The sequence below is a fragment of the Pleurodeles waltl genome, chromosome 4_2 (genome assembly GCF_031143425.1).
Source record: "Pleurodeles waltl isolate 20211129_DDA chromosome 4_2, aPleWal1.hap1.20221129, whole genome shotgun sequence".
In the NCBI taxonomy this organism is placed as follows: Eukaryota; Metazoa; Chordata; class Amphibia; order Caudata; family Salamandridae; genus Pleurodeles; species Pleurodeles waltl.
In genome coordinates this window covers 975,225,933-975,253,482 of record NC_090443.1, presented here as the reverse complement: position 1 = coordinate 975,253,482, position 27,550 = coordinate 975,225,933, and the positions used below count along the sequence as shown (strand labels likewise).

The 27,550-nt window shown below is 46.6% G+C and overlaps 1 protein-coding gene across 1 annotated transcript in view; it reads left to right on the top strand.

Annotated features, from left to right (window-relative positions):
* Nucleotides 1-27,550, top strand: part of UROD (uroporphyrinogen decarboxylase) — a 126,566-nt gene that overhangs the window by 24,685 nt on the left and 74,331 nt on the right. Inside the window, exons 3-5 of the mRNA XM_069232816.1 lie at nucleotides 3,793-3,872; nucleotides 18,032-18,094; nucleotides 22,298-22,495. Coding sequence (XP_069088917.1) covers nucleotides 3,793-3,872; nucleotides 18,032-18,094; nucleotides 22,298-22,495 — 341 coding nt within the window. The remainder of the gene's footprint in view (nucleotides 1-3,792; nucleotides 3,873-18,031; nucleotides 18,095-22,297; nucleotides 22,496-27,550) is intronic.

Genomic DNA, 27,550 nt, shown 5'->3' with positions numbered 1-27,550 from the left:
CTGTGGATTAAATGCTACTAGTGGGCCTGCTGCGCAGATTGTGCCACCCACTTAAGTAGCTCCTTAACCTTTTCTCAGGCCTGCCATTGCAGGGCCGATGTGTACAGTTTCACTGCCAATTCGACTTGGCATTTAAAAGTACTTGCCAAGCCTAAAACTCCCCCTTTTCTACAAATAAGTCACCCCTAAGGCATGCCCTAGGTAACCCATAGAGCAGGGTGCTGTGTAGGCAAAAGGCAAGACATGTACCTGTATAGTTTACATGTCCTGGCGGTGTAAAACTCCTAAATTCGTTTTTACACTGCTGTGAAGCCTGTTCCCTTCATAGGCTAACATTGGGGCTACCCTCGTATATTGTTTGAGTGGTTGCTGCTGTTCTGAAATGAGTAGGAAGGTCCTATTTAGTATGACCAGAATGGTGATACAAAATCCAGCTGACTGGTGAAGTTGGATTTAATATTGCTATTTTAGAAATGCCACTTTTAGAAAATTAGCATTTCTCTGCACTTAAATCCTTCTGTGCCTTACAATCCACGCCTGGCTGGGTTCAGTTGACAGCTGCCTTGTGCATTGAATAAGACACACCCCAAACACAGGATACTCAGTCTCACTTTCATACATCTGTATTTTGAATGGGTCTTCCTGGGCTGGGAGGGTGGAGGGCCTGACAATTACACGTCAAAGGACAATAGCCTGCCCTCACACAAAGGACTGCCACACCCCCTACTGGGACCCAGGCAGACAGGATGGAACTGAAAGGGGAGCTTGTGCACTTCTAAGCCACTCTTTGAAGTCTCCCCCACTTCAAAGACACATTTGGGTATTTAAACAGGGCCCCTGCTCCTACCAACTCAGACACTTCCTGGAGAAAAGAACCTGAACCAGAACCTGCATCCTGCCAAGAAGACCTGTCTTGCTGCCCAAAGAACTCTCCTGTCTGCCTTCTGTGAAGGACTGCTGCCTTGCTGTTGCCCTGCTGCCTTGCTGCTCTCTGGCTGTGGTGAGAAGTGCTCTCCAAGGGCTTGCCTCCTGTTCCCTGAAGTCTCAGGACCAGAAAGACTTCATCTCTACAAGAAGGACCCCTTCTGTGGCCAAAATCGACGCACAGCCTGCCAGAAACACCGCATAGCCTGCACCGTGGTGAAAAATTCACTGCCCGCCAAACCGGAACGATGCAGCCTGACTTTGCCAAGAGAAGATCGACGCACCGCCAGTGTAATGACCGGAAATTCGACACACAGCCCACTGGATCTACGCACAGCCGAGCCGGCATGACACAGCTTGACTTCCAGTGAGGAATTGACGCAGCGCCTGACGGGCGATAGAGATTTCCACACAACACCCACCAGATCGGCGCAGCCCCTGTGACTTCGTCCTGTCAGCACCGGAAATCCATGCATCGTACCCAGGGCGTCGGAAAAACCCACAACCCGAAGAGGATCCATGACCGAGCGCCGGAAATCGACACCCAGCTGTCCCTGCGTGAAAACTTAACGACGCATCGCCGTGTGCGGCCGAAGAAATCGACGCATACCTCCTTGTTTTCCACGCATATCTTCCTCTGCGTTTTTTTTGTGGAGATTTTGAACGTGAACCAGGTACTTTGTGCTTGAAAGAGATATTTACTGCTTTTAAAAGACTAATGACACTTTATATCTCTTTTACAGTGATATCTCAACATATACTTATTGCATTTTAATCGTTTTGACCTGCAACTTATCAGATAAATATTATATATTTTTCTAAACAACGTGTGGTGTATTTTTGTGGTGCTGTACTGTGTTATTGCATGACGTATTGCACAAATACTTTACACATTCCCTTCTATGTTAAGCCTGACTGCTCAGTGCCAAGCTACCAGAGGGTGGGCACAGGATAATTTGGATTGTTTGTGACTTACCCTGACTAGAGTGAGGGTCATTGCTTGGAACGGGGGTAGCCTAACTGCCAACCAAAGATCCCATTTCTAATAATATGGTTATACAAAAGAAGGGTCAGATTTACAAAAATTAGCAATTGCAATTTCTCAGTTGCGATTCTGTGAAAGCACAATTTCTAAAATAGACAGTCCGTATAATAAAAGGCAAAGTTTTTTTTTTGTCCAGTTTGATCATTGCGAGTTCATGCTTAATTGCCAAGAGTTCCGCCTGACTCGGGTTGCATTGAGCTTTTTATGCAGAGTTAATATATAGGAGCACATTAAATTAGCTAAATCATCTACTACTTGCATCTACAAGGTCGATCTTATTGGGCACTTGAAAGCACTGCTTTCGACAGTTATATGGCTTAGCAGTAAATCTGTTGCCTACAGCTAATTAGCTTTCTTAGTTTTTAAAGCCATAGGCCCCAATCAATCATTCCAAAGATAAAGCAGAATTTACATGGCAGTCCTGTCATTCTTTCAGTAATTGGACAGGGAGTGGAAACTTCTTCAATCAAATGGGCTCACCCACATTATGTACCTGCATCCTGATAATTGCAAGTGAGTAATGGAAACTTTACATGTTTCTGTCTAAACTACTGATGGAAAATCAACCCCCAGACAGATTCAGAAAGAAGGGTCAGTCTCAGAAAGTTCAGACAAAGTTCAAGGAATGATTAATTCATACTTCAGTACACTTATCTTAATCTCTAAGGACCTAGTTAAAGTGAAAAAAAGGTTTCTTACAAGGTTGCATGTCTAGGCTGAGCCCCTACCTAGCCCACACCTGTGTTTTGATAAGAGATAAGTGGAATCTCATAAGTTTCCAAGCAAGCTTCTTTCGTAACACGAGCATATTACAAACAGGCACTCTTGACACAAACATGAAATGGAGATCCAGTTTCAAAATGGTTGTCGTTGGTTCACTTATATATGTTCCTAATGTAAGAAAACTTTCATTTATTAAATAGTGATCCCTAGTGGGTTGCAAATCGACCTACAGTGTGAATATTAATGTGGTTGGTTGGAGTTTGCTACCCATAAGGAATGATGGCCAAAACAGGCATGGTGGCCTGCTGGGTCAGCAGACCACCATGCAAACATCACAAAATAAAATGATAGATGGAGTGTTAAAACTTTTCAAACACTCACCCCCAGTCACAGATATGGGTTTAATCCAGTGTTATTTTGTTCGTCACATCACCCCAGTTTGGACCCAGAAAAATGCAAATCATTGTTGACCCTGCTCCCCATGGGAACAGCCCAGCCTGATCTGCGAAGCCTTGTCCTCCTTTGACCAGAAACAAGCATCCTGGGACCGGTTTCGGGGTATCACCCAAGCTAGCTTTAATCCAGTGGTACAGCGAGCCAGGGACCCACTTCTGGGCATACCCCCAGCCACTTAGGGTACAAATAACATCTCAAAATAAAATGATGGACGGAATGTTGAAACTTTTCAAAAATTCCCCCCCCCCCGCTATGTCACCCAGGTTTAGACCCAGCCAAGACACACATGCAACACTTATGGGAAAGAGGCTGTTCACTTATGTTTGAGGCAGAAGAGTGGATAGAAAACACCCTCTCATGGGTGCTTAAAAATCTGCTCCATGGGCTGCTGCAGAGAACCAAATGGCTAGAACATTTGCTGCAGTTTCTAGTTGTGTGGAAAAGGCAAGCATGTACTTTAACATTCTGACACTTCTTCAGACTACTGTCATGTTCTTTAAGTGCCTGCAGCATCTGTTGTATTTTTAAGGCAGATCATATAAAATAGGTTGTTTTAATTCTGTTCCGTTTCCTACTTGCCCAACTGCTTTTTGAGTTTGTTTGCCTCGCTTCTTGGTGTCTAACCTGTTGTCTGTATTTCACAGAGTTCAGAGAGTTGAGGGCTGAACAAGACTTCTTCACCACTTGCCGAACACCTGCAAGGTGCTGTGAACTGACCCTACAGGTATGAGTAGGACTTGCCATGGGCTGCCTTCCACCCTGAATGCAGAGGATGTGAGAACTCATCCAGCTGTCCCATCTGCTTTCCATTACAGCCTGTAAAGTAGATGATAATTATGAGGAACAACATGTATATTGCTAATGGGTTGCCTGACTGCTTGTTTGTGTGGTGGCACTTTTTAGGTGTGTAATAAACGTGGGAGCCTACAATGCTGATGTAAACACCGATCTCTAATTTATTTATTATAGTTGAGTTGTAACATCATACTGCTTGGTACAAAGCCAGCAGCAAAAGTGAAATACAGGCCACCTTGCAGCTGTAGTTTTTACTTTCTTTTAGTTTGTCTGACCTGTTTTGTTTTTTTTAATGACCGAAGATATGCTGATTTTTTTATTTTATTTTTTCCTCCATAACATAGGCCGTGGCAGTTTAATATTCTATGCATGTTTCTACTCGTTCTTGACCTGCATAGTTTGTTTTAAGTTGACTTGCATTAAACTGACTCCTTTTTTGGTATTTTGTTTATAAAACATTTTATTTGTAATTTAATAACAGGAAAGCAGTGGTATACAAACAAATGCATGTGATTATTTGGAATAATAGGTGCCACAGCCGTTCCACTCAAGCACATATATTAGCAACTGCTCACTGCCTCCATCCCAGTCCAGTATTGAAATTCCATCATCAATTCTGCCTCAGTCCAGATCATATACACTTTTCTCAACCGGAAATCCATTGCCCATTCATTTCCATACAGGGGTCAACCTGGATTCCCTAGTGTTGGACTCCATACCCATCTTCTCTCCAGAAGTGGGCTAACTGTAGCTTTCCATGCTTGTGCAGTGTCACGTTTAGTGACTACTGAAACAAGCCCCAACAAGGCATTTGTTTTACCTTTCTCAGTCTTATTCAGTTGTGATGTGGAGCAGACCAATTTTGGGGACTCTATGGAGATTCCGTCCCAGAATGGCCCCCAGGCATGAGAAAACCCATGTCCAGAAAGAAGTGAGACCACTGCTTTGCCAAATAGTGTGAAAGAAGTCTCCTCATTTAATGGAACAGCGTAGACCGTGGCGTGGCGACAGCTTCCATCTTCCATAGCCTGTCTCTGGTAAAGTAGACCTGTTGTAGGTATTTTAACTGAACAGCGTGAAGTCTAGTCGCGATAGAAGGTTCATTTGGGGATTTCAGTGCCTACCACCAGTTGTCATCTGTTAGTAAGCCAAGAACATGTTTCCAGGCCTTTCGCAAGCATGCAAAGGAGTCAGGTGTGTTAATCACCACTGAATTTTGTGCTCAGTTGGATGCTCAAGGAGAATTTTGGCTTCCATTGGGCTACAGTCTGGTAGCATGCCATGGTTAGAGATGTACGGTGTAACACCATGCCTACATCCTAGGTTGGGATAAAATTAGCCATGGTGAAGATCATATTCTGCCTGAAAGTTGACGAATGATTTGAATGTAGTTCCTGCATGGTGAGACCCCTATGTGGTCCCTTTACCTAAATCCTTCTATTTCCACCACCCTTCGAAAGCGGGGCCCAGTCCAGGGAGGTGTTTTGCATGTCAAAAGTTTATCCCAACCCACAGCTCTGAGTGTTAGTCCAAATTCTGAGCTCGACTTTTGTAGTGGAGGAGAGTAGTGAAGCCTCCTTATAGCAAGTATGAAATCTGAGGGCCTCACAACACCTATCTTTCTGAGACATTTGAAGGGTCTTTCTGTTAAACCACTTCTTGTTGAAAACAGCTTCGAGGCACTGTCATAGGAGAACATATCTGGGATGCATGATTTTCCCCCTTCAAAGGTATACGTAAAGCATTTTGTCTACGCAGTCTTCGGGGTCTGGTAATAACACAGCAAACCATGCAATAATGCACTGAGCTGGGTGGATAAGATAGGGAAAGTTCTTAAGTTGATGAGAAGGTGTGGTAGCACCACCATCTCAAAGATCACCGATCTACCCATGAAAAAGAGGGGTTGTGTAAACCAGAACCCAACATCCCTGGTTGATCTGACAATTTGGAGTTTCTCGCTCTGTTCCCGTGCTGTACGAGAGTCCCTCTACACAAACACCCCCAGGTATCTGAATCCTTTGTCACCTGTCCAAGCCCTTAAAGAGTGAAATGTATCTATCAGGTATGTAGATGATTTTGCTGTGTTGAGATTGAGTCCTGGGAAGTCGCCAAAGATCTATAGGATCTGAAGAACTCCAGTACTAGACCACGCCGGCTCATCGCGGAAGGACTTTGAGGTTGTCAGCGTATGACAGAATCATTTCTGCAAGGCCTGGCGCCCATTTAAATCCTTTCATCTGTGCATCTATCCTAAGCCGTTCTGCAAGCGGCTCATTGGCAAGCGTGAAAAGAAGAGATGACGGCGGGTGCCACATTGTATGGGAAACTCATCATTAAGTCCTATCTTAATCCTTGTCGTTGGAGCTGTATAAATATACTTGGGCCTAAAGTTCATCTTAATGAGCGGGAAGAACAGTTAGTTCTAATTCACAGAGTCAAAAGCTTTATGAAATTAATCAACAGGGCTTGTGTACCATTAGATTGCTAGAAAGCACCAGCGAATTGCAGGTTTGGCAAATGTTGTGTCTGGGGGCCCAGTGGGGCACGAAGCCCAATTAGTCCTCGTGAATCTGGGAGCCCTCGGCCTTCAGCAGCCTATTGACGAAAGACCTTAACCTCCACATTAAGGATGGAAATTGAGCAATGTGATGTGCATTGAGTCACGGGATGTCCAGGTTTGGTTATAACTATGATGTCAACCTTGCACAGATCAAGTGGAAGCATTCACGTTCCTGGAGGCCTTCTGGAAAACCTGCATAAGGGGGGCACCTATACGTGACCAGGAGTCCTTCTACAGTTCCACATGGAACCCCTTTGGGCCTGGAGTTTTTCCCGGATTTTAAATGAGGCTAGTCCCTGCCAGCTCTTCAGTTGTGACCGGGCCCTCAAGAAGTGCCCTTTCGTCTGCGGTCAATGTCTTACCAGCCACAAATGAGCCCAGTTGCACCTCTGCAGGGTTGGCAGGCTATGAAAACCGGTCTGCATAGTAGGTCACAAATCTTCTTGCTATAGGCTGTTTGTCACTGATTGCTCTTGGTTGTCTAGGTTATGAGTGATGTGTTCATTCTTATAGGTGTTGGTGCAGAGAGTCCATGCAGGGTGTTGCTAGTTTTGTCTCCCATTGATGTATACAGCTCTGCTTGAGGACAGTAGGGCAGGGGTTATGGGGGGGTTGGGGGCTCATTCATTAGGGTTTGATACAGGATATTTTGCGAGTAGATCAAGTACCACCGTGTCGGGAATCGATTGATACTTCGCCTCTAACAGCAGAATGCATAACCCAGTCAGTAATTTATTTATTTTTCTAGTTTTCTGTTCTCCTCCTCTTGCCTGCTTGATAATTGATTACCTGACCTCTCAGAGTGGCCTTAAGTGCTTCTCCGTGTTCCTGGCGAGACGACAGATCCTGTATTGTTTGACATTTAGGTGTCAATAGTTGTCAGTACATGCTCCCTACTCGCTCAGTCCTTAGGTACTCATACACTGAGGCACTGGTGTAATTGCCTCAAGCCCATATTTAGCTTTTTGGTATGTTTTAATTTCACACTACATATGTTGATTTTATTCTTCATGTCTGCAACCACGCTATATCTTTGATATGAAAGAGCAAGGCACAAAAAAATGAAATGAATTGTAGGAAATATGATTGTGAGTCATGTATTATAAGGGATAAAGTACCGCCTGCCGTAATTTAAAATATTGAGGGTCACCCTTGATCTTACAAGGACCTCTGCCTTCAGCCTCAATGTCTCTATATGGTGACACAACTCTGTGACTTGCAATCGTCTTATGAGGTACAGCAGGGGATACTTTATCCCACATATTTAATGTGTAAAAAAACATACTTCTCAATTTGAGGTATGTAACTTAAAGTGCACCAGCCGTCTACACCCTCTCCAGGTCTAGGTTGGAAACTAAGGCCCATATTTAAACTTTTTCATGCAAACTGCGCTAACGCAGTTTTCCTTGGAAAAAGTTTACCGCCGGCTAGCGCTATTCCAAGACACCGGCCGGGCGTCTTATTTATGGAATGGCGCAATCCGGTACAAAGGGTGGGCTAACATCAAGGAAAATGACATTAGCCGGGTGGGGGTGGGGTGGTGGTATGGGAGAAGGGGGTTTTGCACCAAAAAATGACATTAGGCTCGTTAGAGTAAAAAATGATGACTCTAACCAGCCCAGCATAATTTCTTGACGCAAAACCTACCATACCACATGACTCCTGTCTTGGGAAAGACAGGAGTCATGCCCACCACCCCAATGGCCAGCACACGGGACAAGGGTCCCCTGGGCATGGCCATTGCACCCAGTGCCATGTAGGGGGGGGCATTTTAGGGTCCCCAATGGCACTTTTAAAAAATAATGCAAAATACTTACCTCTACTTATCTTGGATGGGATCCCCTATCCTCTGGTGTGGGTTAGCGTGTCCCTGGGGCGGGCACCTGTGGACTTATTCCATGGTGCTCCACCATGGGAATGGGCCCACAGGTCCCCGAACGCCTGCCCTGACCCAGGTGTTAAATAATGACGCTAAGCAAGCTTAGCGCCATTATTTAGGCCCGCTTTCCTCCCTGCACCATTTTTGCACAGGAGGATAAATACGGGGCCTTGGCCTTAGAGTCATTTTTTGTCTGAGAACGCCCACCTTGCAGCTCATTGACGCAAGGTAGTTTCCTGATGGCAAAAATGGCTTTAACTCTATAACTTTGGCGCTAGACAGGTCTAGTATAAATATGGAGTTAGGTTTGCGCTGAATTAGCATCATAAAAAATGACGCTAATTCAGCACAAACCTAGTATAAATCGGAGCCTCCGTGCTCAGATGCCGCCTCCTGGGGGCTCCGAGTGCATGTTGGGGGCGTGGAAAGTCATGGGGGGTGGACAGTACTTAAACTGGCTGTGGGCAGGGGTCTTCAAACTGGAGGGGTGGGCCACCTAGTGGGGCCTCTAGTGATCCCAGGAGGGGCGCCAGGCTCTTGCGAAAAGAACCAATATGCTGATACAAGGTTTTGTTTTAAGTGGGGGAAAATGAGCGGCAGAAAACCACTCTGTAATTGGCCATTACTAACAACTTATGTCATTTATAGCCTAGCAGGGAGTATGTGTCAAAAGGGAATGGACTCCAAATACTCTTCAAAGCCCCCGCCCCCACTTCAAATAATCACACTGTGGATACCTTGATATGTTAGTAAGGCACCAGAATAGTATGTTTAACATGTATTTTATTGCGTTTTTAAAAAGAAGACAGAACTTAACTGCAAGGTTTGAATAAGCCTAGACATATTTAAACACTGCCAACTTAATAGAATAATTGTGAAAAATTCAAAGGGGTGCCCCATGATTACCCCCCCCCCCGCGCCCCTCCCACTTGGGGGGGCGTGGCATAAAAAAGTTTGAAGCCCACTGTTTTAGGGTGACTAGGCGTCCCTGCTTTGCCGGAAGATTCCTGCTCTAGATCCCGGTTTTCAGTGAGCATCCACCGAAAACAGTGGGAGGCTCGTTTTGTGTGTGCTAAAGCAGGAGCAGTCACCAGCTTTCCTAGAAATCAGTGAATCAGTGTAGCCAACATGAACGAACAGGGTTTAAAATGGACTTTTTATTTATTTCCATAGTGCCTCGTCTGTCTTTCTACGTTGATGAGCGCTGACATTCTACGACCATCTGTTAATGTAAAATTGTAGTCCTCCTTCTATTTAATATCCCGGTTTTTGTTTTTCAAAACCTGGTCACCTTAACTGACTGTCGTTTAGTGGTAAATGTCTTCGTGGTTCTCTTCTTGGAGACATGGCAGTTCTTGAGGGGAAACCCGAATCCTGGGAGAGACAGCAGTTCTTGTGAGGGAGAGTCCCAGTGACTGGGAGAGTCCGCACTTCTTGTGAGAGAGAGACCCGATTCCTCGGAGAGTCAGCAGGCCTAGTGTAGGAGAGTACCGGTGACTGGGAGAGACATACGTTCTTGTGAAGGAGAGACCTGACTCCTGGGAGAGAGCAGTTCTTGTGAGTTAGACCCAGCACTGGGAGAGACAGCAGTTCTTGTGAGGGAGACCTTGTCCCTAAGAGGCAGTAGGTCTTGTGTGAGAAAGACAGAGCACTGGGAGAGACAGCAGTTCTTGTGAGGGAGATCCAGTCCCTGGTAGAGCCAGAAGGTCTTGTGTGAGAAAGACCAGGTCCAAAGAGAGCCAGCAGGCCTTGTGAGGGAGAGTCCCGGTGAGTGGGAGAATCAGCAGGCCTTGTGAGGGAGAGTCCCAGTGACTGGGAGAGACAGCTGGCCTTATGTAGGAGAGTCCTGGTGACTGGGAGAGACAGGAGTTCTTGTGAGGGGGAGACCCTGTCCCTAAGAGGCAGCAGGTTTTCTGTAGGAGAGTCTCAATGTCTGGGAGAGAGCAGTTCTTGTGAGGGAGACCCAGTCCCTGGTAGAAGCAGCAGGTCTTGCGTGAGAAAGACACAGCACTGGGAGAGACAAAAGGCCTTGTGAGGGAGAGTCCCGGTGACTAGGAGAGACATCAGTTCTTGAAAGGGAGAGATCCGTCTCCTGGAAGAGAGAGCAATTCTTGTGAGGAAGACCCAGCACTGGGAGAGACCGCAGTTCTTGTGAGGGAGAGACCTGATTACTCGGAGAGTCAGCAGGCCTTGTGTAGGAGAGTACCGGTGACTGGGCGAGACAGCAGTTCTTGTGAGGGAGACCCTGTCACTAAGAGGCAGCAGTTTTGTGTCGGAGAGTACCGATGACTGGGAGAGACATAAGTTCCTGTGAAGGAGAGACCTGACTCCTGGGAGAGAGAGCAGTTCTTGTGAGTTAGACCCAGCACTGGGAGAGACAGCAGTTCTTATAAGGGAGACCCTGTCAGTAAGAGGCAGCAGTTTTGTGTAGGAGAGTACCGGTGACTGGGAGAGACAGCAGTTGTGCGGAAGCCTGCCCCTAAGAGGCAGCAAGTCTTGTGAGAGAAAGACACAGCACTGGGAGAGACAGCAGTTCTTGTGAGTTAGACCCAGCACTGGGAGAGACAGCAGTTTTTGTGAGTTATACAGAGCACTGGGAGAGACAGCAGTTCTTGTGAGGGAGACCCAGTCCCTAGTAGAGCCAGAAGGTCTTGTGTGAGAAAGACCAGGTCCAAAGAGACACAGAACTGGACGCGACAGCAGTTCTTGTGAGGGAACCCCAGTCCCTGGAAAAAACAAGTCTTGCGTGAGAAAGACTCAGTCCAAGGAGAGTTAGCAGGCCTTGTGAGGGAGAGTCCCGGTGACTGGGAGAATCAGCAGGCCTTGTGAGGGAGAGTGCGGTGACTGGGAGAATCAGCAGGCCTTGTGAGGGAGAGTTCCAGTGAATGGGAGAGACAGCAGGCCTTATGTAGGAGAGTCCTGGTGACTGGGAGAGACAGCAGTTCTTGTGAGGGAGAGACCCAGCACTGGGAAAGACAGCAGTTTTTGTGAGGGAGACCCAGTCACTGGTAGAATCAGCAGGTCTTGCGTGAGAAAGACACAGCACTGGGAGAGACAGAAGGCCTTGTGAGGGAGAGTCCCGGTGACTGCGAGAGACAGCAGTTCTTGAGAGGGAGAGACCCGTCTCCTGGACTTGTGTAGGAGAGTACTGGTGACTGGGAGAGACAGCAATTCTTATGAGGAAGACCCTGTCACTAAGAGGCAGCAGGTCTTGTGAGAGAAAGACACAGCACTGGGAGAGACAGCAGTTCTCGTGAGGGAGACCCAGTCCCTAGTAGAGCCAGAAGGTCTTGTGTGAGAAAGACCAGGTCCCAAGAGAGCCAGCAGGCCTTGTGAGGGAGAGTCCCGGTGACTGGGAGACGGCGGTTGTTGTGAGGGAGAGCCTGTCCCTATGAGGCAGCAGGTCTTGTGTGAGAAAGACACTGCACTGGAAGAGACAGCAGTTCTTGTGAGGGAGACACCCGGCACTGGGAGGGACAGCAGTTCTTGTGAGGGAGACACCCGGCACTGGGAGAGACAGCCGTTCTTGTGAGTGAGAGACCTGGCCCCTATATAAAGTCTGCCTGTGTGCCAGTCACTTTCTACCGTCACCATACCCAGAAGGGCAGGTTTCACTACATGCGTCTCCTCTGCTCACGAGGGTAGGGGGGCAGGGAGTTCTGGTGGGAGGGAGCACAACCTGTGTGAGACAGAGACTGCCTTCTTCCATCAGTTAATTATTTAGATCTTTAGAAGTTTTATATGAGCATGTTCAGTGGGGGTAGGGTGACCACCTGGCATTGAGGCAAGTTCCTGACAGGACTGTAAAAAAGAAAAAAAACATTCAGGACGAAGGGTCAGAATTCAGGAGAAAAAATCAAGAACAAACATCAGTTTTACAGACTCACCCAAGAGAGGCCATACCCCATTATGTTATCAGTGCATTTATTTACTCTTTTTTTTTTATTTATTTTTTTAACATACCACTATTTATTCACGGTGGTCTTTTTGTGGTTGACTCCTGGTATGCTACATTCAGGTGTCACACTACGCCCTTGTTCAGTAGTAAATGAATGCCCTTCAGGGCTGTGTCACAGCCATCACCCCTACCCAAATCTACCCAATCTTTCTTAAATAGAAAGTAACAACAACATTTTTATTATGTTTTTGAACAGCTTAAAACGTCTGGCAAACAGCTTGGGAAACATTAAGGTAATTAACCGTATGCTAGTTTAAACAAATTGAACAAAAACATCTGGCTCACCCCAACCGCCCATGGATTTTCAACCTACAAAAAATGTAATGAGGCAGGGCAGATGGTGTGGGTGACAGTCTCACACCTACTGTCAGTACATGAGGTACTCACAAATTGTCTGTAGTCTCCCAGCACTAGAGTGTCTATGTGGAACTCTACATTTATCTCAGAACTGGGAGCACGGACTACAAATCAAAGATAAAAGGAGGAGGATGAAATCAAATGGGAGATTGTTACTAAGCCTACCTGAACAGCCTACCTGAACAGGCGACTCAACTTCCACGTACCCCAGAGGACCCTATGCTCAGCACAGCTCTCTCTCTCTCGCAGAAGTACCCTGCATCAGGAAAACTGGAACAGGTGGGCGCTCTTTCTCCCACCTCGCAGCCATAACCTGAAACGCCCTTCCGCACCACCTCAGACAAACTACTCCCCTCCTCAACTTCACAAAGGTGCTGGAGACATGGCTTTTCAAAGAACCACCTCACTGATGGGTGAACACGCCCCCCCTCCTCCTCCCTTCAGCACCTTGAGACCCTTGCGGGTGAGTAGTTGTGCTTAATAAACACCTGATTGATTGATAAGGAAGAGAAGAACAAGGTGGGACAAGTCCCAAAATCCTAAAATCAGACAAGATGGATCCACCAAGACTATCGGAAGGTATTGCGTACCAGGGGAGTTGTCTCTGTAGACAGGAGAGAAACAGAAGAGGCACTGTCAAGTAGTTGACCAAGCAGCACCCAACCACCTTGACAAACTCTTCTGGTGCAATGGTCCGCTGTTCCTGCTTGTGAAGGGTGAGCAGGGGCCAGACCCCTTGAAAGGTTGTGCAAGGCAATTGCCCGCTTAGTCCATGTCTTTATATGGTTTTGAAATTAAGCAAAAGCTAAACTAGTGCGCTGGGTTATCCCTAAGTGTCAATTCACATAAAATCTTCATATTTGGGATGTAAATTGCACAAACAAAATGTAACATTTTTAAAATGTAATTATTGTTTCTTTAATGTCTGGCACTGTTTTCCCCTTTATATACGATTAGATCTCAGATTGAACTGGGAAGAAGTTACATTTCGATACCTAGTGATTAATATTTACCATTATCCCACTGATTTGCAGGATGGAAATCTCAGCAGAGCGTCACGGTCCCTTCGAGCCCAGTTTGCTTTTTGGTCTTCTCTTCTGCTTTCTGTAGTGGGCCATGTGGCACTAGTGAAGATGGTGTGCTACCTCGATGATAGTATTATTTTGCAAAGCTTCCCCTGCTCATTCTTCTTTCCTTCTTCAGACACGCCACTCGTCTGATTTGGCTGCTGGGGCGCCGTCGGGTAGCTCTTTCCACTCTAAAGCTACCCATAACTACAGGTGGATTAGGCCTTCTTGACTTAACGCTATTATTCAGCTGCACAGGTCCAGCAGGTGGCTCGCTGACTTTCTGCCCACCCCCACATGAGATGGGGTTTATCTGTAAAGACTTTTAAGGAGGGCTTACTGCACTGCTCATTGGGTCCTACTGACCATTCTACGGATCACCATCCGAGGGAATCATGCACAGCTTTCTCTTGCCTTGCTAGAACCTGTAAACTAACTGACAATGAGAAACTCTGTGCTCCTGCACTACCTTTACTAAGCCTTCCCACTCGCACAGGACGGCTGTGCTCAGAGCAACTCCATCAGTGGCATGCTGCAGGTGTCTTAAAATTTGGGGATTTGTTTGTGGATGGCAAGCTACTAAATTTCCATCCCCTTGTGGCAGACTATCATCTTCACCCCGGTCAACTCCTTACTTACAACCACCTTAAACAATCATTAAATGCCCTATTTCATGTCTTCCACCTAGCACTAACCGTACATGAGATGTGCCAGAAACTCTACCGTAGGGACTGGTGGCAAACTGATAAAATGAGTATACAGCCCTCTCCTGCAGCATGGAGACCATTCCAGGTCTTCTCATCATACTACCTGCATGATTGATGTGGCCAGACCACTGCAAGATACCGACTAGACTAAAATACTGGACTTTCCCCACAAAGTATCCCACAGCTGTCACTTTAAGTACATTCATAGAGCTTCCTTGGGAATACATTCTGCTTGTTTCTTACCATTGGTTTTGTGGTTCGTAACTCACATTTTGTTGTTTTCAGTTTGCTGGCTTTATTTGTTTTTGGATGTGCAGCTTGAGTTCGCCCTTCTCTTCCTCAAATCCTTATTTACAGTATCCTTCTGAGTGCTCCCTTTCGGTAAACAGGCCTGTAAATCTTGTTCTTATCTCTTCATGTTTGCTGTGCATTCAAAGAACAAGGTCGAATGTCAGGCTCTGTCTCCGGTGGGAACTTACTATTTACTTTTCTTTCTCTGACTTCAAAGTGAGAGGATTTATGCGACAATCTTGCTGGATACTGGGGTTAGGAAAGAGTTTTTTCTATCATGATAACATTTAAATAAACTTCAGAATATATCAGAATTGGAGTACAAATGAAGCACATTTTTGTTAATTCTGAACTGTGCTGAAATACCTTTATATGATTAAAACAAATGATTGCATTAGGCGATGCAATTTCCACACATTATTGTCTGTGCACTGTATAGTTTGATTTGAAAAACTGTATGTCTGTGCCACGTAATGGTCATTTCAATAAAAAATGTGTTGTCTGTAATGGCAGTGTGTTACCACACCATGCATACTCCACTCCACATCACTGCACCCTACTCTGCATCACTCCACTTTACACCACTATGCCACTGCACTGTGGGACATTGCACTCTTCTCCACTCTGAACTACTTCACACTACGCCTCTCTACTCTGTGCCACTCTACGCCAATGCACTTTACGCCTCTACACCACTGCGCTCTCCGCCTCTGCCCCCATACCACTCCAGTCTAGGCAACACCAATCTAGTCTGCACAACTCCACTCTATTCCACTTACTGCACTCTATGATAGATCACTTTACTCTATAACACTCAACTCTATGCCCCTGTACTCTACATCAATACACTGTACATCACTCTAATCTACCCTATGCCATGGCACTCTAGACCACTTTACTCTATGCCAGCACACTCTATGCCACTCTATGTAACTCCACTCTACCCTGCACCTCTCCACTCTACGCCACTTCACTCTACTGTGAAACAATCTACTTTACACCACTGCATTCTGTGCCACTGCACTGTACTCCTGTGCACTCTACACCACTGCACTCTAAACAACTGCACTATACTCAACTGCACTCTGACACTATTCTGCAACACTGCACTGGCCACCACTATACACCGCTCTACTGTGTACTGCTGAACTCTGTCCCACTGCACTCTAAAGCACTATACTCTACTTTGCACTACTCTACACTACTCCACTCCGCACCACTCTATGCCACTGCACTCTATGCCATGCAAGTCTACTCTGCACTATATGCCACTGCACCACTCTGCACTCTGTACTCTCTGCTACTCTATTATATGCCACTCTACTCCACTACTCTATGCCACTCTGCTCTGCCCAGTGCTACTCTGTGCCACTGCACTCTAAACTGCACTGTATGCCACTGCCCTCTACTCTGCACCACTGTACTCCACGCTACTGCTCTCTGTGACACTCTGCACCACTGCACTGACACTCTACTCTGCAACATTGCACTCTCCGCCACCTTACTATACACCATTCTACTCTACTCTGTACTACTGTATTCTGCACCACTGCACTTTATGCCACTTTAGTCAGCATCACTCCACTTTAGGCCACTGCACACTGCAGTACTATAAACTACTCTGCACTGCACCACTCTGTGCCACTGCACTCTATGCTACGTGAGTCTACTCTGCACTCTGCCATTGCACCACTCTACACTACTGCATTCTCTGCCACTCTAGTGTATGCCACACTACTCCACTGCACTATGCCACTCTCCTTTGCCCCACACCACTGCACTCTAAACAACTACACTATACCCCACTGCACTCTACTCTGCATCACTGTGCTCTGTGCCACTGCTCCTATGCCGCTCTATGCCACTCTACACCACTATGTCACCAACTTTTAGCCATGCTGTACAGCACCCACTCCAGTGTATAACATGGCTAAAACACATTGGCAAAGCCAATAACTCTTGCATAGACGAGACCTATTGGCTTTGCCAATGTTTGTTAGTACTATGAGGTACTGAGGTCCCTGAAAGAACTGTGAACGTGTAAGTCCTCATTTTAAACATGCATTACACGCATCAAAATATAGGCTGCTACAAAATGCCCAAATACATTTTGGTTAAATAAAAATAAAAAAGTCCTTCTAAAATACAGATTTGAATAATATACAGTTTATACCTAGTAGTAACATTTTTTTTAATAACAGTCCAATAAAACCACACACTCCACAGCTCACCTTGGAACACCCTTACAGTATCTCTCTAAAAGAAAATATCTTTGTCACCAGAAAGCTTCAAGTGACTCCTTAGATTAAAGTCCATGCAGGTTTCCAAGCCCCTTTACATTTTCAGATTTAGCAGTTACACACATTTGCATTTCTTTAGGGGAGGAGGCACCCTGGAAAGAAGGCCTTTTCTTATCTGCCTGTCCCTCCCCAGAGCACAGGAGACTCCCTGCCTTTCACTCCAGCTGGGGAAACTGATCCGCCCGAATTACTTTTTGTCCTTTTTGGTGAAAGGCTAAAATTGCCTTTCACAAGGGACAGCAGGGCGAAATGCCGGGCAGTCCGTGAAAATTACGGACGGTTGGTCACCCTACATCAGAGGTCTCCAAACTATTTAATGCCGCGCCCCCCCAGTTAAAAAATAAAAATCATTGGGCCCCCCTCAGAATTTTTCACAATTATTTTATAAACATGGCAATGTTTAAATATGTCTAAACCTATTTAAACATTGCAGTTAGGTACTGTTACCTTTTTAAAACTGCAATAACATCCTCCTGCTTAAAATAAAGCCCTGTTATCTGTATAATATTTATTTTGGCCAGAATCTGGGCCGCCCCCTGGGATCACTTCAGGCCCCCCTAGGGGGGCCCGCCCCCCAGTTTGAAGACCTCTGCCCTACATGATGGGAGCAGGGGGGGAGGTTGTCAGAACACCAAACATGTATGTATACACTTCACAAAACGGCAGCTACAAGACACGCGTGTGAAGGATTAACGAATGTCGTTCAACATGAGCAAAGTGTGGGGTGCAGGGTGCGCTTGCATCGCCATTACAGCAGCCATGTAATGAGCAAAAGGTTGGGGCGCAGACGCAACTTAACCGGGTGTCCTCGGCGGGGAGAGCTTCGGTGCAAGCTTCGCCCCGGGCCCCTTCGCTCGTGAGCCCCAGCAGGGCGCGGCCCACGCCCTCCCCACTCACTGCCAGCCTTCCTTGTATTTTTAAGTAAAATATCTACACACTTTTTTCATATTTTATGTTTCTTCCCTACAGCCGCTGAGGAGGTTCCCTTTCGATGCCGCCATTATTTTCTCGGACATCCTCGTGGTACCACAGGTGAGTAATGAATGCCTCAGCGTCGCATCCACGTAGGTGGGGGTGGGGGAGGGGGTTTGGTACTAGTTTAATATTATTTAACTACTCTTCTTCCCCCTTACTTACCTCCCCTCTTACCCTGCCCGTTCCCCCATCTGTTAGGGAACCAAGGACGGAGCCTTGATAAGACAATCCAATGCATTCTGGGATTTGTGGTCCTAGCTCCATCACTTGAAGACGCTGGATGTAAGTACCAGCTCACGGCGGTTTGCCAAAGGAAACCGCAGTGGTACAGCTTTGCTCACCTGGTGACATGGATTTTTTTCGGGTCCTCGCAGCTGCTGGTCCAGCTTTTGAAATTCGTTCCCAAACTCGCCCTGAAAGTGGGTCTTGGAAGATGGCAGCCAGAAGACTGGCTAACGAAGCGCTCCTGCCTGTGGGCCACGTGGCTGCAAGCCACTGCCCTGAGTTTGGAGGCACTTCTCAAGTGGGGTTGAGGGCAACACATCTCAACAGCCACTGACAAAGCCAATAGGCTAGGCTTGCATTTTGCGTCCTGAGTAAAATGTTTAAAAAGCCTGCTGCAGTGGGAAAACATAATTTTTGCCTTCTACATATAGGGCATCAATGAGATAAAGAATTTAATGTGTGATGATTTAGATAACTTATGGGATATAAAATAGTCCCTCGTCCATTGCAGAATAATAAATACATCATACACCCAATAGCGTGAGGTGTGAGAGAGATACTGGCAGCAGGTCTTCCAGACAGCTGCACTTTCAGTCCAGTTCTAAAAAGTGACGCTTTGGCTGCAAAAGCCTCTCATAAATAAGCCCCACAGTGTATGTGACCACACTCTGTTCTTCTGTACCTTGCTTCATCCTCTGTCCCAGTCACCCTACATGCCCTGATTTCCCCCGTGCCGTCATCAACATCCCATTTCCTTTTCTATTACACTCAACACCCTACATTATTGCCTTATTGGTTGTATATTCGGAGAGGGTGAGTCCACAAGATGCCTATATTTCTGTGCATACCCGATGGGATCTAGGGTCTTTTCTGCTGTGTTGGGCTTCCGTCCTCAGTGTGCTCGAGTTCACTCCTTGCGCATGTCCCACACTTCAAGGTACCCGAATCACCTGGAAGCCATTCTAGGACAAGATTTTCCACAGTGTGTTGCCCTGGATGTCATCTCAGATATACCTCATTTAGAAAGGGTGGGGGAAAGGGTCTCAGGAGGCCTTCCTTGGTTAACACAATTCTCATTTTGCAGTTTTCTCCCTTGTCTACTCCCTTCTCATTGTATTAGATTTATACTTGTAAAGCCCTTTCCATCCCCCTTGCAGGAAGTAATGTGCATTCGGGGCTGTCCGACTGCATGTAGGTTGCACTTCATACACCTTTCAAGGTTTTAAGCTTTCTGTTTTGTATTGCGCTCCATGGCATCCTTCATTGTGCATGGTTTAAAGGGAGATGTTTGTAGTTTGGTCTTTATGGACATGTTTGAGGTTAGATCAGCGTGGAGGACATTTGGTGTACTTAATATCTGTTGCATAATTACAAGTGCAGTAGGGAGGGTGAGAAAATGTAAATTTCACCTCTAGAGTGGACACTATCAAATCTAGGACCTACTGTTTCCAGGTCTTGACTTTTGTGTGACATCATGTGGCATTCTGGGTGTTGTAGTGTTGGTGTGCCTCCACTGATCTATTTAGACTAACTCATCAGAAATCAATGATTTGAAAGTGAAATGGACTGAAAATAGTGTCTGTAAAGACCTGGAGCAAGGTGGCCTCCCTAATCATTGGCGTCCACCAGGAGAAAGGGAATTCTCTCAGTAGTGTGAAAAAGCCTAACCAATTGAAGGCACAGTGAAGCCACCAGGGGAGTGTTATAAAGAGTCCACCTAGTAGTGACAGATGACCTGCTAAGATGAAGTGATAACATGGGTCAACCAAGCAGTAACAAGAGGGTCTACCCAATGAAACCCTAAGGGAACGGTATATTGAATCCACCCATGAGAGACAGAGAACCCACTCCAAGGAGGCGACAGCGGAAGAGAGAGGAGAAAGACAGGATTTCAAATGCAAGGCCTTTTTGAGGCTCAAACCGAGAAGATACCCTTAACATCATCTTGTGTAGCTTATGTCTGTCATGTCCTTATCGCTCTGCACCCTCCTCTGCCCTTTCCTCGTAGAACTTCTTCGCTTCTCTGCACTCTAATCCTTGGACACCCAATGGCCTTCTTTGCATCCACCTCTTTATGCAGCTCCCCCCTCCTCTGCACCTACCTCCAATTGCAGGGCACTTCTTTATATGTATTAACAAATCAGGCCACATCATCTTGTCTCTGAGTCAACTCAATCCTTAGAACATGTCTTCAGTGGTGGTTATTTACTATTACCCATCATCTCTAGGTCTGATGCACAATAAACAGATCAACTGCAGTGGATTATAGAATATGGGTTAAAAGAGCTGATTCCTAATTACTACAATGTATATGAGGGGCACAAGCTACTTGTAGGGCCTTGCCGAGCCTCTCGGGGCCTTCCATGCAGGACCAACAAAATAAAACTCCGAGATGGTTGATCATTTTTCAGCCATGCCACGAGACTGGAAATTACACAATATTGAAAATAGTTGACCAAAAGGAAGTTGACTTCAGTTTGGAGAAACCGCCTCATCGTAGAAGAAGAACAAGTGGGCTGCCCTTCAACGAGCTGGCCATTCTCATTACTTAGGATTAGTTCCTCTTGGATTGTAGTGATCTCCACTATCCTCTGATCCACTTTTCTATTAAGGGGTAGAAAGTTAGGAGTGACCAATGCTTAACCAAATTCAGTAGCAGATTGTTCTGTCACTCCTGCTAATCTGGAGGTAGCTGTCAGATGTGGCGATGCTTCGGATAACCTTCTGGAACGAAGAGCAAGCCAATTCAGCTTCTTTCACATCACAATCAAGCAGGGGCGGAAAGTAGAAAGTATTAATATTAATACCCCTAGCGGCATAGATAGTCGGATTCCTAAACTGTCTCAGTTTTAAAAGACACTTTTTTTTTTTTTTTGTTCTAATTTTTTTTTTTAGTGGTCACTTTCATAATATCAACTACCCCCACCAAGGGAGAAACACAGGTTCGCTTCCCGTATTGGGCCGGGTTTTTGCACTGATTGAGAACTCTTTGAGATGCATGGCTCGCACACCTTCTGGCCCATCACCCCTGCCTGTGCCCTCAAAGTTCAAAACACTTGCACTAAGAAGGTCACTGATACTAAAATGCTTCCCCCCTTGATAGCAGGTCACCAACCCTCTGCTCAACTGTCCCCTCCTACTTTGGGAAGGTCCTGTCTGACGCCGGCTCTATCGGTGCTCGCCACATCAGTGGACTCTGAAACTACAATAAGGGATTTTGTTAGAGCTGGTGACATGCACGGACAGAGACGGTAACAAGAGGTGGAAACGGGAGGACAAGTTACACCCCTGAAGAAGGCACCCAAAGGGGTTCATTCACTGTTCAGTAACAGAGGAGCAGTAGTCAGTTTAGGAAAAGGCAAAGCTGGGAACTTGTGGGGTCTGAGCTGCGGTAGTGTGTACCTGTAACAAGGGTTAATATCTGCCAGAGAAATACAACTTGTGTACAACTCGCCAAACTACAGCGGTTGAAATCACTCGGTGGGCAACAAATCTTAACATACAACTATATCCTTTGTGAGGACCCTGAGACATTCATGATACTAACAATAGCAACTCATAGCACTTACCCCGGAGAGATTCCATGGTCACGTGCCCCTACACCCTCCATCTACCACCATCTGGGGTATTCTTTTCTCACTGCTAGAATAATGTTGTTGTTTTTTGCCTGTCTGTGTCCTGTACTCTGGAATCTTGGTTTTCATGTTTGGACACAGTCGCCCAGATATGGGAAGGATGGCAGAGCTTGGTGGTGTTGTCTTCACTCCATTGCTCTGGTCTTCTCGCCTTGACACCCATGGCATGCAGTGATTGCAGCACTAGAAGTACACCAGCAAGGCCTTATTTTCTCACCTGACATCGCGCGCGCGCGCGTGTGTGTGTGTGTGTGTGTGTGTGCGCGCGCGTGCGTGTAAGCATTAATGCTTCACAAGATTTAAGATTTAGCTGAGAACAGCGCTTTCTGGTTGGGGTGCTTTAGACATTGTTTGGAAACGTATATGCGCTTCTTCTAAAATATGAGTTGTATTTTTTTAGGCTCTTGGCATGGAAGTTACAATGGTAGCGGGCAAAGGGCCAACCTTCCCTGAACCCCTGAAGGGTGTGGAGGACCTACTGAAGCTGCGGCAGAAAGTGGATGTGACAGCAGAGCTGGGCTACGTCTTTCAGGCGATTACACTGACACGACACAAGCTTGAGGGGAAAGTTCCACTCATCGGCTTCACTGGTGCCCCAGTAAGTATGCTGGCCACTTTGGCACTTTCAAATGTGCATGTGTAGATCTCCTCACAGGCTCAAGTGGTCAATGGAAACGCATACACTCAAACCCATAAAAAAAGAAGACGGACTCAAGTTATAAGTGACAACCTAGTAGTCCTCTTTCTATCTCCGAAAGTAATACTAATACGTTATGTTTTCTTGTGTATTCATAATGCGTATACTCTGCTTTGAATTCTCTCTTTAGGAGTGATGTTTTACATCCATCAGGACAAACTGTGTTTATAAATAAAGTACTTCAGTCATGTTTGTGTCAAATGCCTCAATGTGCTGGGCAGATACCCTTTTTGATGTTCTTTTGAAATCTTTTCCAAATGATTCTTCAACAAATGGACAGTTGGGGAAGTTCTCCACTGAATGTTTCTTTTTCTGAATAAAAAAAAAATCAGTGTTGCATTCTTACAGGGGAACACCTGCATACAATGTAAACCTAAACCACAGATAATTTATTCCCCCGTTGTAGTTTGTTTAATTTGGCTCATGAATTACTTTAAGCAGGGCCACCCTTACCTGCACAACACTCAGGTGCTAGACCTGACATCCTTCGGGTGGTCTCCCCCAACCTTTTGCCTGCCTCCCTCCATTTTTCTGATCTCATTAATGCTAGTTTTAGGAATCTGCACACTTTACCACTGCTGACCAATGCTAAAGTGCTTGTGATCTCTCTCCTAAACATTGAAACATTGGCTTATACCCAGTTGGCATATTTAATTTACCTATAAATCCATAGTAAGGGGCACTATATGTGCACAGGGCCTGTAAATGAAATGGTACTGTAGGAAGTTGGATCTGTATACAGTAGCTCAAAGTGGGAGATAGTGTGCACAGAGTCCAAGGGTTCCGCTTAGAGGTTGATAGTGGCAAAATTTGATAATTCTAATGCTCTATTTTGTGGTAGTGTGGTCGAGCAGTAGGCTTATCAGAGGGTAGTGTTAAGCATTTGTTGTACACACACAGGCAATAACTGAGGAACACGCACTCAAAGACTTAACTCCAGGCAAATTGTTTTTATATAGAAAAATATATTTTCTTTTATTTTAGAACCACAAGATTCAAGATTTGAGGTAAGTACATAAAATGCAAGGTACTTCACACAGGTAAGTAGATAACTTTGATTCAAAGCAGTAGTGCACACAGTTTGGGTTAAAATGGAAATAAGCTATTTTAAAAGTGGACACAGTGCAAAAATAAACAGTTTCTGGGGAGGTAAGTTTGGTTAAGTTTTTCAGGTAAGTAAAGCACTTACACAGTTGGTCTCTCGGGCATAAGCAGCCCACCGTTGGGGGTTCAAGTCAACCCCAAAGTCACCGCACCAGCAACCCATGGCCGGTTAGGAGCAGAGGTTAAAGGAGGGCCCAAAACACATAGGCGCCTATGGAGAACAGGGGTGCTCCGGTCTGCTGGTAGGTAAGTACCTCTGTCGTCGGGGAGCACATCCCTATTCCTATTGGGAGAATCCTCCAATCTCAAGATGGAGGATTTCTAAAGGCAGGAGTCACCTCAGCTCAGGGCACCTTAGGGGCTGTCCTCACTTGTTTTCCTCATTATCTCCTCCAGCCTTGCCGCCAAAAGTGGTGACAGTGGCCGGAAGGACGGGGATCTCCACTAGCTGGGATGCTCTGGGGTGCTGTAACAAAAGGCATGAGCCTTTGAGTCTCACCGCGAGGTGTTAGAGTTTCTGCAGGGGTAGGTGAGAAGCACCTCCAATCGGTACAGGCTTTGTTCCCGGCCACAGAGTGACAAAGGCACTCTTCCCATGTGGCCAGAAACTCGTCTGGTTGTGGCAGGCTGGCAGAAACTGGTCAGCATAGCACTAGGAGTTGGACTGGTATTCAGGGGGCTCTAAGATGCCCTTTGGGTGTATTTTACAATACATCAACACACTTCTCAGCACAATAAATGCACACTGATGCCAGTTTGATACCAAACTTCCCAGATTTCAGTGTAGCCATTATGGAACTATGGAGTGTTTGACCAACTCCCTGACCATATACTCTTTATGGCTACTCTGCACTTACAATGTCTAAGGTTTTGCTTAGACACTGTAGGGACATAGGCAGTCATTACGACTTCAGCGGTCTTACTAAAAGACCGCCACGGGTGCCACTATACCGCCAGTGCTGGTGGTATATGTGGCTCCCTATTATGACTTTTCCGCTGGGCCAGAGAACGGAAACAGTGTTTCCGTCCACTGGCCCAGCGGAAAAGTCACATCAACATTGCAGCCGGCTCATAGTAGAGCCAGCGGCAATCTTGATGTGCAGCAGCACCCGTCGCGCATTTCACTGCCTGAAATTCGGGCAGTGAAATGCGCAATGGGGCTCTGCCTGGGGGCCCCTGCACTGCCCATGCCAAGTGCATGAGCAATGAAGGGGCCCCCAGGGGCACCCAGAGTTCCCCTTACCGCCAGCTGGACAGGCTGGTGGTTGGAGACTCATAATCCCCAGGGCAGCGGTGCTTGCACCACTGCCCTGGGGATTATGACCGCCTGGCAGTCAGTTGGAGGGACCGGCTGTATGGCTGTGGCTAATGCACCACGGTTATAATACACTGCCAGTACACCGCTAGCCTGTTGGCGGTGTTACTGCCGGTGTACCACCGGCCGCCAGGGCCGTAATGAGGCCCATAGTCCTTATGCATTTATGCCCTCACCTGTGGTATAGTGCACCCTGCCTTAGGGCTGTATGGCCTGCTAGAGGGGTGACTTACCTATGCCACAGGCAGTGAGAGGTGGGCATGGAACTCTGAGGGGAGTGCCATTTCGACTTAGTCATTTTCTCCCCATCAGCACACACAAGCTGTGAGGCAGTGTGCATGTGCTGAGTGAAGGGGCCCCAGGGTGGCATAAGACATGCTGCAGCCCTTAGAGACCTTCCCTGGCAACAGGGCCCTTGGTACCAGGAGTACCATTTACAAGGGACTTATCTGTGTGCCAGGGATGTGCCAATTGTGGGAACAAAGGTACAGTTTAGGGAAAGAACACTGGTGCTGGGGCCTGGTTAGCAGGGTCCTAGCAAACATTCAATCATAATTGGCATCAACAAAAGGCAAAAAGTCATGGGGTAACCATGCCAAGGAAGGCATTTCCTTACAGGTACTTAAGGATTAGGACTCATCTAAACCTTTAAAAAGTGATAGCTTGACTTGTGTATATTGGACTTTCATTGTTTTGGTCTTATTCAGATCAATATGATCTATTTTCCTAAACTGGTGTGGATTACTTTTTGTTGCTGTTTTCACTGCATTGTTATGGAGGGGTGGGAGAAAGCTCCCACAAAACCCCCTTAGGATGTGGTCAACTACATGTTGGTGTTCCGGAACCATATGAACTGCTTCTATAAAAAGACCAAAAGCAACCTTGAGGCCAGTCAAGAGGTAATTAAATACCGGTGTGACCAGAAGGCCCCTCTGGTAGAGTTTCAACCTGGCGTCAAAGTCTGGGCCATGACTGCTGGACTGGTTGGACTGGCCCATATGAAATAAAGGAGCATAAGTGGGAGACTTAGTGGAACTCCAGGCCCATAGAAACCCTCTAAGGGTGCTCCATGTAAACTGACTCAAGCCTCACTTTGAGAGGTCCGAAGTGAGCATGCTCCTTGTGACAGATGAGGGTGTGGAGGAGGAGACTGAACCTCTCCCTGACCTCCAGTCGGCACTGGAGAATGATGCGTCAGTGCAGGGTGTCAACCTCTCTGACTCCCTGACCCTAGAGCAGTTGCTGGGACAGTTTTATTCTCTGTTTTCCCTCACCCCTGGACTCGCACATCTGTGTATCCATGACATTGACACAGGAGACAGTCCCCATGTAAAGAACAAAGTTTACAGGGTGAGAGCCAGCATCAAAGAGAAGGTTGCCAAGATGCTAGCTTTAGGGGTGATTGAAACCTCTAAACGTCCCTGGTCCAGCCCCGTGGTGTTGCTAATAAAGGCTACTCCGCCTGGCACCAAACCAGATTTTAGCTCTGCGTGGACCACAGAGGATTCAATTCCATCACCAAGACTGACGCACACCCCATTCCCAGAGCTGATGAGCTCATTGACAGGCTCGACGCTGCCACATTCCTCAGTACTTTTGGTTTGACATGCGGCTACTGGCAAATTGCCTTGACTGAGGAAGCAAAAGAGAGGTCAGTATTCTCAACCCCTAAGGGCCACTACCAATGCCAGGTGATGCCCTTTGGCTTGAAGAATGCCACAGCTACCTTCCAATGGTTGGTTAACAGGGTCCTGGTTGGCAAGGAGGCTTTCTGTGCGGCCTACGTAGGCAACATTGCCGTACAGTGCCATCTGGGAGGAACACCTGCATCACCTCCAAGAGGTGCTTTAGGGCCCTGCAACAGGCAGGCCTGATAATCCAGGCCAGCAAGTGCCAGATTGGACAGGGTTCCATGGTGTATTTGGGACACCTGGTAGGTGGTGGCAAGGTGTGCAGCCCCTCCAGGCCATGATTAAAACCATCATGGCCTGGGAGCCACCTAAAACCCAAACCAAAGTGAGAGCTTTCTTAGGCCTCACTGGCTATTACAGAAGATTTGTCAGGGGCTGTGGCACCTTTATGGCCCTCTTATCTGAGCTGACTTCTGAGAAGCAGCTCAGGTTGGTGATCTGGATCGAGGCTTGTCAGAAAGCCTTCGATACTCTCAAGGAAGCCGTGTACACAGCACCTGTGCTCAGGTTCCCTGATTACTCTAAGGAATTAATTGTGCAGAAAGACGCTTTGGAGCATGGCATAGTCTTAGCACAGCTAAATGGGGATGGCCTAGACCAACCAATAGCCTTCATTAGCATGGTTATTTCCACCGGAAGAGAGGTGGCGTGCCATTAAAAGACCAGCATTTGCTGTGGTCTGGGCACTGAAGAAGCTGAGACCATACCTGTTTGGGACTCACTTCCGAGTTCTGATAGACCACAGACCCCTTGGGTGGCTCAGGTAGATGAGGGGTGAAAATGCTAAACTCTTGAGGTGGTCCATCTCCATACAGGGAATGGCCTTTATGGTGGAGCATTGCCCGG